This window comes from Pholcus phalangioides, unplaced genomic scaffold (genome assembly GCF_987345545.1).
Source record: "Pholcus phalangioides strain wild (caught in Gottingen) unplaced genomic scaffold, Ppha-v1.0 ptg000028l_1, whole genome shotgun sequence".
Taxonomy (NCBI): Eukaryota; Metazoa; Arthropoda; class Arachnida; order Araneae; family Pholcidae; genus Pholcus; species Pholcus phalangioides.
Genome location: NW_028301618.1, coordinates 3,595,653 through 3,614,392, shown reverse-complemented (window position 1 = coordinate 3,614,392; position 18,740 = coordinate 3,595,653). Strand labels below are relative to the sequence as shown.

Below are 18,740 nucleotides of genomic sequence, written 5' to 3'. Positions count from 1 at the left end.
CATATACTCCTTTGACCAACGCTGTAGTCAAGGAAGGGAGGGATGTAAGAAAGTAACTGCAATTTATACGGAATTACAGGACTGTCGGGTTTACTGTACTATCAGTTTAGTTCCCTTTCGAAAGAAATTCCTGGCTGCGACCCTACTACTAAATCGGGTGTACACGAACAATGCAAGGGATTTTATTATTTGATTAATATGTCTTTTAATAATGTGTTAAGAGAATATTTGAAATACATCACACACAGGTAGGACCTACCTGTGTGGTAGGTACTAGTTTTCCTCCGTTACGAAAAATGCTGTTGAGATGACCCTGCCTTTGTGAGAGCAGTGAAGAGGAATGGCAAGTTGGATTTGAATGTGTGTATTAGGTTTACGAGATTCAAAACTGAGAAAGGAGGGTTCCTACAAGCACCCTTGATAATGCCACTTTCTCAATTTATACAACGGATGACGCCCATAGGCGGATATAGACTTGGAAGTCTGGAGAGGGGGGGGGGCACGATGATGACAATTCATATATACACATATGCATTAAATCGGCCCACTCCACTTTTGACGCTGGGGGGGGGAGGGGATCTCCACCCATGATGACGCCACTATACTGACAAAAAATCCCGCCCATCACAAGAGATTTTTCTAATTAAAGTAGAACCGCTAGAAAAAGCAAAAAAAAAAAAAAAAAATACTGATCCGTCTCCCTTCACTTCAATTGTTCCCACCGTTTGTTCAGTTTTATTGCTTTGCGGCGTTTGCCTAGAGCATGGCGAGGATTTCTTGGTAAAGAACCTTTATTGTGTGTACATTACCTTGAGGCAAGCAGGGCCATGGCCAGAATAGCACCTGCTCTTCTTGGAGGCAACTTGGGTTCATACTATTTTACTCTTGTTTTTTTTTCTCCTCTCTCTCCTTTTCTCTTCCATTTTTTCTCCTCCTCCTTTTCCTTACGTGCGGTTTGGTTAGGACAAGTTTACCGTATTTATCACCGATTCGTCAAATACAGATCAACCGAATTTGTAGCCAATCAATCGCGAAGGGGTTAAAAAGGGAGGGCATGTCCTCCTAAAGGAGGCTTCTGGTAACCCTAGCCTATGTGTGTGGACCCACTATCGACCTTTTGTGTCGATAAGTGCCGTCATCTGTGTTTAAAAATTTACAAAACTCATTCTTGAAATATGAATTGATGTTTATTTAACACACAGTACACTACACTAGCAATATCAATATTTAGTCAGACCACATCATTGTCTGCATGGTAGAGAGCAACTTCGGCAAGTTGTGCTATGACAGCCTCGCTGGAGCTGGTGGCGTCGTCTTCACATTGGCCAGCGACCTCGACGACGGGTGGCTCGGCCGTCTCCTGTCCTTCCACGCCGTCGACCCCTCGAGGTGAAACGCTGACCTCTCCAACGACGCCGTCATTCCTGCGGTACCTTCCCGAAGTGTCGTCTTCGTCATCGTGGCTCCTATTTTTCCTCCTGCATTCAAGGCAGAAGCACGTCTGGCACACGTCCTGTTCGGAATCGCCGCAGCAAGAGAGTTTCGACCCTCTCCTCCTGGTTTGTTGACCAGAATTGGGGGACGAGAAGCTCCGGACCAAGAAAGGTATGATCGGGAGGCTCACCCAGCTCGTCTGGGACAGCAGTCTCCTCGGGGGACGGGTGGTCCCTTGGCGCTGGATCGTGGCAGTCTTCTCCATGGATGAGACGCTCTGTTTCCGGGAAGATTCTCCGACGACGTTACCTGAGCAAAGAAGGGGAAAAGAAATGTATCCAAGTTATTTTGTGAAATTGTAGTAGGCGATCATACGGCAGTGGTTCTCAAAGTGCACATCGTGGCTCCCAGGCCGAAAATACCTATTTGCGCAACTGTTGCTGCCGCGAGTGCACAGGGCCGCAACTAAGGGGGAAGCAGGCGGAACTGGTTTTCCGAGCGCTGGACTCGAGGGAGCAGGGACGGGTTTAAGTACAGTCAAACCTCGTTAGTGCGTCACCCGGTTAACACGTCACTCCGCTTACCGGGTCACTTTTTGTAAGTGCCAATTGTCCTCAGGCAGGAATTGGCACAGCTATGGCTTACTCCGCTTAACGGGTCACTCCGCTTACTAAGTCATATTTTTGCTCTCCCAAGAGTGACTCATTAACGAGGTTTAACTGTATTTTGCAAAAACCACTTTTCTGCCCTTTAAAACTAGGTTTCCTAATCCCCTCAGGGCCTCCTTACACGGGGGTACCGTAGTCTTACGACTGATAAGGTACTCGGTATCCAGAGGATCGAACACGTATATACAAGGTGTTGTGTTAATGGATCGACAAACTCAGAGGGTTGTTAGTAGGCATCAAGAGGAACAAAAATTACAATGGAACATGGTGTCGCAAACCACGTTGACAGGGTGAAAATGGCGCAAAAACGCATGCAGGTTTCGACGTGACGCTGGAACGACAAAAAGTACAATAATAACTACAAAAAGATTTATTTGATTAATTATCACAAGAGTTGTTGGAAGTGGCGGCCGCTGACGTCATTGCACTGTCTACAGGGACGTAAAAACGATTCCCGGACGCGCTCGAAGATACCAGGCATGCTTTTGATGTCCGCCGCAGCGACGACAATCCGCGCTACGAGATCCTCCGCACAGGCGTCGCATGAACGAGTGATTTAAGGAGACCCCATAGAAAAAATTCACGTGGATTGAGCGTACACATCAGCGTATACCTCGTTCGTGCAATCAGCCATCACTATACACTCATTGAAACAGGCAACTAACTGCTACACTTGCTTACTACCTAAGCGTGATCCTATCCCAGCGCATGAGTTTCGCGAAGCTGCTTACGTGTCATGCAACCTATATGGTGAGCGAACCCACGAACGCATTCAGCGACCAACTGACATCCACGTTTCGTCTCCTCTGGACTCAGAGCCTGCATGCATTTTTCGCGATTTTCACCCTCTCAACATGGTTTGCGACAACATGTTCCATTGCAATTTTTGTTCCTCTTAATATCTACTAACAACCCTCTGCGTTTGTCGGTCCATTCACAGAACACCCTGTATATACTACCGAGCTCCTCACACGAGGATATTGGCATATTGGTGATCATATATCCAACGCGACGGATTTACTGACGACATTGCATGGTAGTCAAACGCAACAAAAGTAACGCGACTCTTGAAATATCCCTTCATATTTTCATCCGTCGAGATTGTACGAAGGGTGCCCGACGCTAAATTTGGTAACAAAATGAAACACTTACATGTGTAACTTTTATGTTTATCAGAAATGTTGTCTGATGCAACCCTAACTCCAAATCCCTCTCGAATGGAATGCGTTTAACATGAATATAGGTCGCACACTCTGCACATACGCGTGCGTGTAAGCAGGGCCGGATTAACCATATGATAGCCGTAAGTACTCAAATGATTTTGGTGCGCTCTCCCGTCCCCTTTACCATTAACCTTAACGAATGGACCAGATGCCTCAAGACAATTATATCTGATTACAATTTTCGAGAGTAAGCGTGCGGATTGGTAAGAAAGTATTTTTGGGCGAGTACTGGGGGGGGGGGGAGAGATTCGGAAAAATCATTTTACCCTGGCCCTGTGATACCGCGGCTCGGGAGCCTAAAGTGCCGTGCAGGTCTCTTGACGAGTTGATCTGGTTAAAATTTTGGTGAGATGAAGTATGCAAATTGGTAGGTCGTTATTTATAACTAGTTAGGAGAACAAAAAAAAATTGTTTTTCCCGGAGAGTCCTGTGATGCTTGTGAGACGGTACTGGGCTTACTTCCTGGAAATTGAGTGAAATCTCGATCAAAAAACTGAGCATTAACGTGAGTTCTTGTTCGAGATTAGTTTCTCTGCTTTTGTACCACACTCAGGGCCGCAACCAGGAAAAACGAAAATTTACTATGTCGCTTAGGGGGGTCTGTATTCATTTGGGCTCTCCCAGCCCGTAATTTCTAACGGAAAAAGAATTGATTTTCCGGTCCAACCGTCCACCCCCGCCCTTCCTATAAGTTGCGGCCTTGGTCAACATTTCAATTAAGATCTTCAACTCTACAATCAAATTCACTTAAATTTTTAAGATTTTTCTACCGGACGTACTTGATGCTGGAGGAAAAAAAAAAAAATACATTAAAAAAAAGCCTGTTGCTTTCTGCGGCTAGACTTTTTAACGGGGAGATCGGCTCGCGGTTTGCGCCCCGAAGTTGGGAACCACAGAAAACCAACTTCAGCCGACCAACACTGTGGCGAAGGTGGGGTTCGGATCCACCTCGCGATGCGAGTCCATCACTATGACCACTCGACCACAACGGTGACTAAATGAAGTGCTGGATAGCATGGTCGGAACTAAAGAGGGGAACAAAGAGGGCAACCCCGTCTGGCCCTGACCTTTAGGGGCGGATAATTTTAAGGGCAACAAAAAAAGATTTATAAAATTATCGAACTTTACAGTGGAGGAGTGGCAAAATCAAGTTTCTTCCCCCCCCCATAAAAATTCTTGTTACGGCCCTGGTAAGAACCCAAGGGTAAATGAGGGCTAGGGTGAAAGAATTGTAAGTAAATGATTTCTAGGAGGAGGGAGCCGCGGTTGGTCGAAGTTCCAAAAACACCGTCGTAAGTAACTCGGACATCCACTGGCGTTTGTTGTATTGGTAAAAAAAATTAATCATCGCGCATGCGTGTAACACTGTTTACATCATCACCTAGAGCGGTTGACGACATGCGCCTCAACAAGTGGGGGCCTCAAATTCGTAAATGTACGATTCGATGTTAAACAGAGATGGAGAAGCACACATGAAAAAATGAAGTATTATTTCCTTACCGGAATTGAACTTGAGTGATCCTCTGTTCGACTTGGACCGGAAGCTGAACGAGTGCTCTGCGGAAAACAAAAGCATCCTTTACACAGGGTGGTAACTATTGACCGCCCAATAATTTTACACACGTGCATAGGCGTAAGCAGAATTTTCTGAAGGGGTGCGGGAGGTTTCGATTTTTTTCTTATAACAGGCTTTAGGGGGGTTAGAACCTCTAAATCCCCCCTTTGCTTACGCCAATGCACACGTGATTCCTCATGAAAAAATAATACAGAAAAGTGTTAATACAGAAACTGACGTCTAGCACTAGCGATTATTATAGGTGTCCATTCTGAGAGAGCATGCGCATTAGAGAGGCAAATAGATATTCGAGAAGTGATATATTTAATTACAGTCGGTTAGCAGCAACTGTTGAGCGTTGATGTCAACTGTTGACAGGTTCTGACGCCTATCACCGTGTAAGTGGATTTGTACGAATCATTTCGGAAGCTTCTTGTGACCAAAGTTTCGGTCGCGACCTATTAGTAAAAAAATAGTAATAGGGGGAATACGAACAAATGACAGAACTCACCAGCGTCGAGTCCAGACGCGGATTGACCGCAGATAATCTCTCTGTAACCTTTCCTGAAAGATCGGCTCCGGAAAGCATAAATGATCGGGTTGCAGGCCGAATTCAGGTAACCGCACCAGTAGGCCTTGAACATGAAATTAAAAAAAATTGAGTGTAATCGTAAATGAAAGTGCGGAATTATATTGTATGTAATAATGTGAAAAGAGGATCTACATAACAAAAATATTTTTCCATCTTTACGAACCAGCGGGTTGATGATGTAAGGCATCTTGTCCTTGTCCTTCATGAAGGACGCGACCGTCGAGTACAGCACGAACGGCGTCCAGCACACGAAGAAGCACAGCAGCACCAGGAACAGAGTCACCGACACTTTCTTCTGCTGCTGGACCGAGCTGGCCAAATCGATGTTGGACGTCTCCCGGATCCGGCCCATGTGCAGGCGGATCTCCCTGAAGATCCGGTAGTAGCAGAAGGTCATTACGATAAGAGGGATGACGTAGTTGCTGGTCGTTATGAACAGCGAGTGCAGTTTGGCCCTCGTGTCCCTGGGGATGTCCGGACCGCACTGGCTCGCACCCTGTGGGACCGAACACAAAACGTTTTTTACGCGTGGAGATGGCAAGAAAAATCTGTAGGTTTTTTTTTTTTTAATATACCATCAGATTCGGACTCACCTTCTTATATACGATATTGCTCCAGCCTAGCAGAGGTGTCGTGGCGCATATAAAAGCCCATATCCACGTCGCTCCGATCATGATCTTGATTCTCTTCACGGTCATCGCCCTGTAGAGGAAGGGAGCTCATGAATTATTGAGATCTGATATGGGATTTTTTTGAGTAGAGCTGCATCTACACCCCAGTAGTCATTAAAAACTTTTATTAGTTACAACATGATTTCGATACAGAATCCGATTTAACACATCGCAAGTAGGGGGGGGGGGGGACTAAGATCTCAGCTCAAACTCGTCTGACTTATGGAATACAGAACTCGTTCTTCTGCTGCAGAAAGTTGCCGAGTGTGGGATCCTTTGCCATATTTCGAAAACGAAGGAAAAGAAATGGGGGTTACCGCAAAAAGAAAAAAATTGTTCAAAAACTCACCACCAGCGGGGAATGGCGCTGTAGGCAACATCGTTAAACGAAATTAGACATGAAGACATCGGTTTAAAATGTTTGTTTTTAATCGTTTCTAAAGCATGTTCAAAATGGGGCGTCCACCATTTTCTGAAAGCAAGTTATACCGCATTACTGCGTTCTCAACAGTAGTTCTTAGCAAGTCAGGAGGAATGTTATGCACATGTCGGTGTATCGCATTTTTCAATTCCGTCAAATTGTCTGTTAAAAACATTCTAAACCGATGTCTTCATGTCTTATTTCGTTTAACAATATTGCATACAGCGCCGTTCCCCGCTGGTGGTGAGTTTTTGAACTTTTTTGGTGGGAGGGGGACGAGAAATTGAACAGGTGAAACATAGAATGGATAGATAGAGCTCTCATTTACAGAATTTCATTGACAGGTGAAGCACAGAATCGATCGCCACAGCTGTCGTTTACAGAATCTCATTGCGAATTGAACCCCAGAAGTGATCGTCAGAACTGTCGTTCACAGAATTTCATTGACAGGTGAAACATAGAATGGATAGATAGAGCTGTCATTTACAGAATTCCATTGACAGGTGAAACTGAGAATGGATAGATAAAACTGTCATTTACAGAATTTCATTGGCAGGTGAAACATTGAATGGATAGATAGAGCTGTAATTTACAGAATTTCATTGACAAGTGAAACATTCAATTGATAGATAGAGCTGTAATTTACAGAATTTCATTGAGAAGTGAAACTGAGAATGGATCGCCACAGTTGTCGTTTACAGAATGTCATTGACAGGTGAAACATTGAATGGATAGATAGAGCTGTAATTTACAGAATTTCATTGACAAGTGAAACATTCAATTGATAGATAGAGCTGTAATTTACAGAATTTCATTGAGAAGTGAAACTGAGAATGGATAGATAGAGCTGTCATTTACAGAATTTCATTGACAGGTGAAACTGAGAATGGATCGCCACAGTTGTCGTTTACAGAATGTCATTGACAGGTAAACCACAGAATTGATAGACAGACATTTACAGAATCCCATTGATAGATGAACCATAGCATTGATCAACACAGCTATTTATTCTATCGTTTACAGAATCTCATTGACAGTTGAACCACGGAATTGATCGATAAAGCTGTCGTTTATAGAATCTAATTGACAGATGAAACAGAATCGATCGGCAGAGTCAAAGCGTGTAAGCATCAGGGCTGGACAAATCTATTGCCCGACATGCCCAGGGGCATGTAAAAATTCTTACGGAGGCATGTATTTTTTTCAACCACTCTGCCCGACGCGGGCACGTAAAAAAACCCAAAAATTTAAAACACTTTTCGTGTTTTGATTATCGGCGGCGGTGCAAGATCAGTCATTTTAGTACTCACCACAACAACTTTATGGGTGTGTAATAAGGCAAATAAGGCATTTTTTATGGCATATAAATAAAACGTGTTCTGAAAGCTTACTGGGGAAGAATGGGGGGGGGGGGAATGAAATATATGGCAAAGTGGTCATTCAAGTATAGCGTCAGCATCGATGTGGGAGGAATGGGTTTCAGGTTTGCTGCCATTTAATGACGGGGGGGGGGGGGGGGTTTGAATGATGCTTACGTCATCAACCACCCTTTATAAAAATGTGAAATACTCTTACATTCCTAATGGCACCTTACTGGGTGTGCCAAGAACGGGAAAAAACCTCCTAGTTTGTGGGCACCTGAACTAACATTTTTCCCTATTGATAAGTCCTCTATAGAGCCACTTCAGTGATCTCTAACTGTTCCGCGGATCCTTCAAGTTATCTGGAAATGTGCCCGGGCCGCTTATGTGCTCTGGAACCGTGCCGCGCATCACTCAAGTGATCTGGAAATGTGCCGCGGGTAATGAGTGATGTAGAACTGCACTGGGGACCGCGCAAGTGCCTCAAAACTGTGCCACATGTGACTCGAGGGATAAATGTGCCACGGACCGCTTAAGTGTTCTGGAACTGTGTCACGGGTCACTAAACTGATCTGTAAAGGTGCCACGGGCCCACTCGAGTGATCTGAAGGTGTGCCACTTGAATGCCCACTTAAATGCGGGTAAATCTGTAAATGTGCCGCTTAATTCCTTTTTACGAAATTAGAGGTGACGGGCCACATCAGATAACCCCGAGGACCACATTTAGTGGGCCCATGCCGCCCCCAGCGGGCCATGCGCTCAGAGGATGGGTTGTAATGAATTTCTTAAACAAAATTTTTTGAGTTCTCAGTCTTCAAATAGCATTAAAATTAACAGAAATTGAAGGTTTTTAACAACTGGCTGTTGCGAAGATATATTTCGAAAAGAGAGAAAATTCAACTGCGGGGAATCGAACCCACGTCCTTTCACTTTCCGGGTGAACTCCCTAGACCACTAGACTACAGAGGCATAGAATCTCTCAATCTTTCCTTGGAGCTCGTGTACACTGAAAGGGACCGTACATGGACGGCCGGACCAGACTCAGACCGGGGCCTTCGTGATTTTTCCCTTCTTACCAGGAAATATTTTCATTTGTATTCATTTTACCAACGAATAAAATCCAGGGCCCCCAATTAAGAAGGGAAAAATCACGAAGGCCCCGCTCAGACCAAGCTCACAACTGCTGACGTTGCCACCAGAAGGCGACTTATACAAGGATGACGTCACTCTCCGCTACCATACGAAGGTTTTTAACAACTGGCTGTTGCGAAGATATATTTCGAAAAGAGAGAAAATTCAATTCGAAATATATCTTCGCAACAGCCAGTTGTTAAAAACCTTCGTATGTTAGCGGAGAGTGACGTCATCCTTGTAACAGAAATTGATTATAATCTATATACAGTAAAACTTCGATTAACCCATCACTCATTCAACCGTCAGTTTCGGTTATCCGTCATCGTCTAAAAAAAAAAAAAAAAAAATTACGGTAAAAAGACTGTCCCAGATTTTTTAAGATCCAAAAGGATCGGATGACTGGCATGGTCTGTATAACATGCCTCTTTCTCCCAGCGAATACGACTCCACTTATACAGCCTATGGACCAGAACATAATTGAAAATATGAAGCGACATATTACAGGAAAGCTTGTTCTCATCTGATGATGCCATGACTGTCAAAGAATTTTGCAACATAAAGGACGCTATTTTCAATGTTGCCACTGCCTGGACTGACCTTATATTGAAGTTTATATCGTGATCGTTTTGTGCGTAAAATTAAATAACAATATATTATTCACTTTTAAAGGATTTTATTTCCATTTTTGTCCCAAGCCTGAAGTAAAATCCCGTTACTGTACATATGTATTAAGAGATTTCCGTTATCCGTCTATCCGTCGCAGCCCTGGTCCGAACGGTTAATCGAAGTTTTACTTTATATAAAATTGATGTCCTGTGTGTGTGCTCTCTATAATGTACAAGTTTAGACCGATCGTCGCCAAATTTTGCATACATACCAGACGAGGCCTGACTTGAGAGAGAGAACGATAGGCTAACTTTTAAAAGTTTCTCAGAGCAGGGCAAATGCCCGAAATGGGCGAAAAACTGTCGGGCAACAATGGTTTTTTTTTTTTTTTTTGGGCCTCAACAATCACTTTCAGAACGTTTACTTTGGTTACCGTGGTTCCCTAGCAATTCGTTTCACACGTGTATATGCCTTGACAAAGGTTTGCCACTCCTTTAATAATGTATCATGTGTGATAGTTTATATGTGCCTTTATAATGGTTTGTCACTTTTTCAATCCTCTCGGTAATATTGAAGAAAACCCACGACCACCTAGATAACCTGTGTAATTTAGGAGGTCGTGAGAAAACCCGGGCAGCGCTGGCTATTATAGAGTCAATATATATAAAATTGATTGTGTGTGTGTTCCCTATACAAATCTTCAATTTTAGACTGATCGACGCCGAACTTAGCATATATACCAAACAGGGCCCGGATCGAACGATAGGCTACTTTAGAAGTTTGGCAGAGCAGGGCGAATGCCCGAAATGGGCAAAAAAAACTGTCGGGCAAACTGTTCCTGGGCCTCAACAATCACTTTCGGGGAATGTTTACTTTGGTTACCGTTGTTCCCTAGCAATGCGTTGCAGAAATGCATATGCCTTTGCAAATGCCTTTACAATGGTTTGTCACTTCTTTAATCCTGCCAGTATTATGTGCAATAGTTGATTCCCCTTTATAATGTGACTAGCTATAATACCCGGCGCTGCCCGGGTTTTCTTCCATGAGGCTATTTGGATCACGTGATATCTCCCTCTTTCTTTGAGGGACATGCAAACCGTGTCTAAGTTAACCAATATGACGACTTCCTGAGCGACTTCATGAAATAAACAAATCTAGATTTATAAAGAAACGTAGAAATGAATGTATTTTTTTTTACTTTTTTAAGGGGCGCTAGGTATGTCGATCTTCCCCCCCCCCCCTGAACTTTAATTTATCCATCTGCCTGTTTCAGCTTTCAAAAATGCTTAATTGAAGCTGTGAAATTTCTTCGATGTATTTTATGGGCCCATAATTAGTTTTAAAACATCCTAAACTATATGAATTTATGCAGTTGAATATTAATAGACAATACGGAGATATTAATTTTCATGCTTCAGAAGACATAAATAAATGGTTGAAATCAATGTTATTGCATGGATATCCAACTCAAAAATAGATCCGGCTAATTACTTCCTATTTAATCTCCTGGGCTTCGTATATCTCTAAGCGACCTCAATATTTCAAAAATTGAGAATTCAATACAATTTTTAAAATTATTGATGGGGCGGAAAATCCCACTAATTTCCGCATTTCTACAGTAAAATCGGCAATTTTAACAGTGATTTCTATGAGGATCGCCCTTTTCCTGACTCTCAAAGCGATGCTGATGATGATTATGACATCTATTCAAAAAGCCTCATTACTGAGAGTATATTGAAAATGTGGCAAACCATTATAAAGGCATAAACTATTATACATATACTAACAGGATTAAAGAAGTGACAAACCATTGTAAAGGTACATACACGTCTGAAACGCATTGCTAGGGAACCACGGTAACCAAAGTAAACGTTCGGAAAGTGATTGTTGAGGCCCACAAACCATTGTTGCCCGACAGTTTTTTGCCCATTTGGGGCATTTGCCCTGGGCTGACGAAATTTGAAAGTAGCCTATCGTTCAAGTCGGGTCCCATTTGGTATACATGCAAAATTTGGCGACGATCGATCTAAAATTGTAGATTTGTATAGAGAACACACACACACACACACACACACACACAGAAAATCAATTTTATATATATAGATAGACTAGCTGATACCCGGCGACGTTGCCCGCCCCGTAAAAAATTAATATACGTATAGCTTATTAATTATTTCTTAATCAAAAAAATTTCTGCATCAAGAAAAAGTAAGAAAAAAATACTTTTATTTTTAAATATTTTAATTAAAAACTTGAAGCAATTTCTTGTGGATACACAATATTTTTTGTTTCCCCATCTGGTGTGTAGATGTACAAATTTTTTAGATTAAAAACACGCGAACAGGCGACGAAAAGTTGTCCGTGAGAAATACAGGGCTCAAGTAGGTTGATACCTGCCACTGATAACGACTGGCCTTGCGCTTTGTTGATTGTCGTGGCAAAAGTTAAACGAACTTTAATCGCTTTAAAGTGAATCGCATTTTTTCAGTGATAATTGGGATACGTGGAATGTGTGAAGACGTCTCCTTTGGACCAAATCCGGTTAGAATCGGTGCTTCGATGATGTAATTGTGCAATTTCTTCACGCAGAGTCTGCTGCCATTGCGGAGTCTCGGTGTCCCCAAATTTCTTAAAAACATTATAGGTGCTCCGACTTTGAGGGTCAAGTTGTGTGGTGGCACACCCGGAATATCCAAAGAGGTCAGAAATTCTGCAGAATACAGAACTGTCTGCGCTGTATCTGTGACAGTGGCAACGATGCGTAAGATGTGGAGACTCCTGGAATAATTTTTAGGATTTTTTTCGTTGATCTTGTTCACACTGTCATTTTTCGATGCCAGAAACCACTCATGGTTTCTGTTTGGGAAGTCTTTGTCTGCTAGTTCTTGAACTGGGTTTAACAACTGGCAAAATCCATTTGGGAACATAATCAGTCCAGTGCTTGGGTCTACGGGAATTCTTCCATTGCCAAGTTTGATCAACTGATGTGAAAATGATAGCAGTGCTGAGTCATTTTGCAGTTGAACTCGCATGTTGGTGGATAATGATAATTTTTTAGCTTCGTGCCAGAGTGTAGATGTCCTAACAAACTCGAGGCGACCACCGATAGACAGCACCTTCACATCCAACCCATCTCACTAATGGCAGTAAATTGCAATGTAGCGATATGGCCAGAGTTGGTGTTTGGTGAAGTAGAGTGCTGATGATTTGAGGCAAGCATTGAGTTCATCAGCTGTCATTGAACATTTTTATTCCCAGTTTTGTCGTCGTAGTTGTTGTTCTCTGTTGTTAGCGACGTCATACGTCCAGCTTGTGCAGCGAATATTATTCAAACGCCTTTTAAGCATTTTTTAAATTGAAACTATACCTCTACGATGGATGATGAGATAAAGGCCGCATTAGCACTTACAGGACACCCTGTATACATGCAAGCAAAAATATCTGGCGCTTCCCGGGTTTTTTTTTTAATTACTGGGAGGATTGGAAAAGTGACAAACCATTATGAAGGAATAAACTGTTATGATGGCAGCGTTAAAGATGTGACAAACTATTATAAAGGCATATATTCACGTCTGAAACGCATTGTTGGGAACCACGGTAACCAAAGTAAACGTTCGAAAGTGATTGTTGAGACCCCAAAACTATTGTTGCCCGACAGTTTTTTGCCCATTTCGGGCATTTGCCCAGCTCTGACGAACTTTTAAAGTAGCCTACGGTTCAATCCCGGACCTGTTTGGTATATATGCAAAATCTGGCGACGATCGATCTAAAACTGTAGATTTGTATGAAGAGCATACATACATACATACTTTCACATTTATATATAAGATTTGTCAATTTCTCAATCCCCCAATAATTGAAGAAAACCCGAGCAGCACCAGGTGTTACAATAAATAAAAAGATATTTTCTTCAAAAAATTTTTCAATTTTTTCTTAGAGTATCTTTTACATCAAAAAAATAAATTTCTCATTGTCTGGGGGTGCTCCTTCCGCTTTCGTCTCTGATTTGAACATACGTTAGAAGGTAGTTGACAGAGCAGACGAAATTTTTCTGACGGGGGGGGGGGGTGGTCAGAGTTTTGCTGACTTTTACTGACGGGGGTGTCAGAATTTCAAAATTGGCCAAAAGTCTGCTGACGTAATACTTGAACGGCCCCCATATGTAAAATGATACGTTATTTGAATCCTTTTCAATTGAAGGTATGTTTCAATAACCGGTTGACGAGGAAAAAGTCTTCCGTCGGTCTGTACGAGGTGGTTTGTTTGATGATAATTGTTGTTTTTAGGAGCGCCCCTAGTTATTCTTATTTAATTTCTCCAGCTAGGACTTTGTTAGGCAGTTTGCGCGATGGATATAATCAATGCATTTTAATCTATTTTATTTTTACCCTTAGTATTTTGTGGCTTTGGGGCTGGAGAAACTGGAGAAACCGCGAGACACCCAGGCTCTGTCGCAAGAAGCAACGTAAGCACTTCGCCCCCCCCCCGGAGGGGGGGAAACAGGGCATCTCCGGTAAAACCAAAATTTATTGATACGTCAAAGATTACATATAGTGCAAAGAAATCAAAAATTATGTAAATCGAAGAATCAAATTAATCAAGTTAAAGTAAAGTGCAACGGGCACGGATAATAAATAATCATGAAAAGTTGTATAAAAATCGTATCGCAAAAGGCGCAATCAGAAATTTGATTGATCAAGGATTGTATCAAGTGACGAGAAGGGCAGAGCACCTCATTGCACTCCGGCAGTTCAATACAGTCAGTCTAATTTCTCCGAGACGTCATTAATTAGGTTTGGGATTCATCCTGCTCCTCGCTCGCAAACAGTGCCACCAGCGCACTGTCAGGGTGAAGACGCGGCGATCTCCTTAACGGCGCTGGTACCGGAGTTGCAGGAGCTGGAGGAGACGGATCCCTTATCTTCTCGGGATGTTCCTCAAGGAATTTCACCATTTTTCTTATCTTTTCCTTTGATTCCTCTCGACGTAGTATGCCAAGCATCCATGGTCTGTGTAAATGGGCAGTCGGCGAACGGAAGTGATAGGGTGTCGTTTCTGGACAGCATGTGGCGTAGTGCAGGGGCGTGCCAGGCTCAAGACAAGAGCATTTATCGCTGGCAATCACTTTAAAGCGATGTAAGGTTGCCGGGAAAGGCCCATGACCGGTGACAAATAAGATGAGCTCTCGTGACCAGCCCCTGCTCCTAGTATCTACTTTCTTCATAACTTCATGAGTTGATCTTCCTGACGCCTCCGGCATATCCCAATGCAATTGCCAATTTGCTATCATGTCTCTCCAGAGGAGTGATTTTGCGTGAGAAGCTGGATATGAGTTCGTCGTAAAAGACTCCGGTATTGGTCGCTTCTTTGGCCGCCGCATCCGCAAGCTCGTTTCCCCACTGGCCGTTGTGGGCTTTTACCCAGGAGATGCGTATTGATGGGTGAGATACAAGTATACTCATTATCTTTCTCGCCATTGCGTTTTCAGAGAGCGGGTTTAGAATGGCCTGGAGACTTGAACGGCTATCCGATCTTATTACAGTCTGCCTCCTGTTTGTAGCTGCATCCAGAGCTGCTGTAAATATAGCGAGCATCTCAGCTTGATATACTGAATTATTTTCTTTTAGTTTAGCAGCCCATTTATGCACGATCTCCGTTCCCACGGTTTTTATACAGGCAGCTCCTGTACCTGATTCCAGTTTAGAGCCATCCGTGTAATATACGACGGATTTCTCCTCAGGTGTATCATCCTCCGAAGATTCTATTAATACTTGATTGGCCTGCAGAGATTCTGCAGGATGCGAGGTCCAGCCTATAGTTTTTTGCTCGAAGGCGTCCGGGACTAATGTTTCCTCTAACAATGGACATGGCTTGTGAAGCTTTAGAAGACGTGTGACTCTTGCCAGGAATTCTATCTTGAGGGATAATGGCGGGAGCCCCAAGATCACCTGAAGAGCATTCGTAGGTGTAGTTCTATACGCACCAGAGAGATATAGAAGGAAGGGTCTTTGTATAGAATCGAGCCGTCTGAACATCTGGACCTTGGGAGAATGCCATATTGAAGCTCCATAAGCTATCATAGGCTCAACCACTGTCAAGTAGAGGGATCTCCTCAGAGCCCGTGTCAGTCCCCACTGTGGTCCAGCCATCAGACGCATCTTCTGAAGAACACGTGACGCCTTTCTCTTCTGTTCTTTGATGTGATCTTCCCAGCTAAGTTGCTTATCGATAAACACGCCTAAATAACATAGCACGTCCGTTTTCTTGATGGTTTTCCCTTGGAACCAGATGGTGGGAGTCCCGGAAAGAAAAATCGGCTGATTCCGTGCATAGGTGTGCGAAGAATTTTCTCGGGGGGGGGGGGGGGTGTCAGATTTTTTTCTCCTTCTGGGGGGGGGTTTACGTTGTTTCCTGAAAAATAACAGTAGAATCTTGGCTCGGCTCAAGGGGAGGGGGAGGTTAGAACCCCCCCCCTTCCCTTCTCCCCCCCCCCCCCCCTTGCGTACGCCAATGATTCCATGAGCACACCGACTTCTTTTCAGAAACCAACAGCGCAGAAAATTATAATTCCTTGATTTTGGATTTTCAATTGGTGACCACCGAACTAGTTTTTATGAGGATCAGAATCCGTAGTCCGAAAATTGATAAATTTGTTCCTGAATCTAAAAACGATTTCTGACAAAAACGAGGCAGTAAGAGACAAACACAAGATTTGGATACTCTCTGCTGGTTTTCGTCGTATCAATGATAGTCATCGCCCCCACAAGGGGTGGGCTGGCAAGGTTCCAGCCCTGGAGCCCGGGACGATTTTATTATTTTTCTGTTTCTTTACGCTATAAATCCATCATAAAGGGGACCGTGAGAGTCTGGTCGGGGGGGGGGCGGAGACCGCCAGCCTACTCTAGGATGGAGGGGGGGGGCATGATGATAGTCACAGTAGTGATAAGGTAGATTCAGCTGATGATTTATATTAAAAATTTTGTGCGTTCATTATGATTTTTTTTTGAAGAAGACGAAGATTATGTGAATAACTATTATATGAAGCTATTTTGTGAGATTCTTTTTAACAGTGAGAAATGATTGTAAACTTACTGACTTACCTGGAGAAGGGTCTCGTGATGGAGAAGAATTTGCGTATGGAGATGTACATCAGCGTGTGTATGGAGCAAATCAGGAACAGGGCCATCGTGAAGCCGTTCAGCTGGCACAGGGGAATCCCGAAGACCCAGTCGCCTTCTAGGATCGTAGTCAACGAGACGGGCATGTCCAGCACGGCGACGAGGATGTCCGCCACGGCCAGGTTGACGATGAACATGTTGGTCCTGGTCCTCATGCCCCTGTGCCGAACTATGGTCATTATGACCATGACGTTCCCGCCGATGGCCAGGACGATGAACAGCAACATGAGGGTGGCGAGCGGCACGACCGCCAGGTAGCCGTGGAAGATCCGCGTGTCTGAGATCCCGGTGCTGTTGTCGTCGTCATCGTCCAAGTCGAGGACTATGGTCAGTTCGAAGTCCGAGGTGTTGTTGTTGTTGTGGCCTGTCGGCATGCCGGACCGTTGTCGGGGGGGGGGGGGGAAGGGTGGTCAGTCGATCAACAGCTCATCGAGTTACGAACGGATCAGATGACCTGGAAAGGGTGACTGTCTCGAGACGGAACGCATGCAGTGATAGGAGCAATCCGTGGATCGATCATGCAGACGAACCTCTACCTAAGGTGTTGGCTCAGCCGTCGTTACCAACATAAAGGAAATGAGAAAAGAAAAATTTTAATGCGTATTTTTAATATTAAAGAAACTCGTTTATTTAGTAGATGGCAGGATGCGCGTTTCCTCGTGAGGACGAGCCGAAGCGGAAGATAGCAGCAGCCAGCGGATGCGCCAGATGCGATAATACTGCATGCATTAAAGAGGACGCGGTGGTTCATCCAAGACCTTTGTTCCATTTCAAAGAAATTCAACAGGAAAACGCCTAAAAGCAAAACATCGTGTCATAAATTTATGGTTAAGGGTGGAATTTTCGATTGATGAGGGTCCAAGGAAATACAGTACGGACTTTCAATATGGGGGGGGGGGGAAATCAGTGTTGACAATACAAACTAGTACAGTCGAACCCCGATTTAACAAATCTGAAGAAACCGACAATTTCGTTCGTTAAGTCTGGGAAATCTTTAGATAGGGGTCGAATTGATCAGAAGCATAAGCCACGGCAACTTTTAAAAGGTAGCCTATACTTATTTTGGCGTTGCTGTGACAGCATTAATTAAAAAGAATATATGAACTTGAGAAAAAAAATCAGGATGTGCATGAAAAAATTGTGTGAGAAAAGTTTTTGGTAAGGCCTAGGGTGACCATACGTCCCGTATTTCCCGGGACAGTTCCGGGTTTTCCTGTTTCTTTCGGGTGTCTCGACTTTCTTGCAAAAATTCCCGGTTTTTCACGTATTTCCAGCTTGACTCTTTATTCTTGAAATCAACGATTGAAATTATTTATCTTCCCAACTCAGAAATTAAATTACGATATCTAATTACGACTACAAACAAGGACATCCATCTCACACATGAGTTGGCTACTTTGCTTCTTTTGGCATCATTTTTGGCGGTAATGGGCAATGTCCCAGTTTCCAGTATTTCGAAGCTCAATTTCCCGTATTTTTCTCGAGCAAATATGGTCAAGCTATGTACAGGGAGTGAGGGAGTCTTCACTCTAGTTTCTCTATAGCTCAGTGGGGAACACACACTCCTTCCTACTAAACCCTAACCCAATTTTCGTTTCTTTCAAACTGTGAACATCGCCCAACTTACCATATCTAAAGGGGATGTTCTAATATTTCAGCGGCGTAACGGAGAGTAAGGAAACCTAATAAACTGTCCGGCACAAACCGCAAAATGGATCAGTTTAAACGAAGTGATATGGGTTAGGTTATTTCTGTCTCTCCATTTCACTTTTGTCATTCACGGGTAAGGAAAAGTTACGCATTCCCGTTTCTTCCGTTTCCCTTTATCTGACGTGGATTCGAAACTTCGCAGCGCCCGTAAAGAAGTTTGGGGCATTCACGTGCTACATCAGCATCG

At 43.5% G+C, this 18,740-nt stretch overlaps 1 protein-coding gene across 1 annotated transcript; it reads right to left on the bottom strand.

Annotated features, from left to right (window-relative positions):
- Positions 1-1,174: 1,174 nt before the first annotated feature.
- LOC149067781 (octopamine receptor beta-2R-like) lies at positions 1,175-17,412 on the bottom strand. Its single transcript, XM_089252236.1, has 6 exons — positions 16,766-17,412; positions 6,066-6,174; positions 5,636-5,968; positions 5,392-5,515; positions 4,826-4,882; positions 1,175-1,743 (listed from the first exon to the last, which is right to left on the bottom strand). Exons 1-6 carry the CDS (start codon positions 17,215-17,217, stop codon positions 1,232-1,234), a joined length of 1,587 nt encoding a protein of 528 aa, XP_089108362.1. The 5' UTR covers positions 17,218-17,412; the 3' UTR covers positions 1,175-1,231.
- Positions 17,413-18,740: the final 1,328 nt, after the last annotated feature.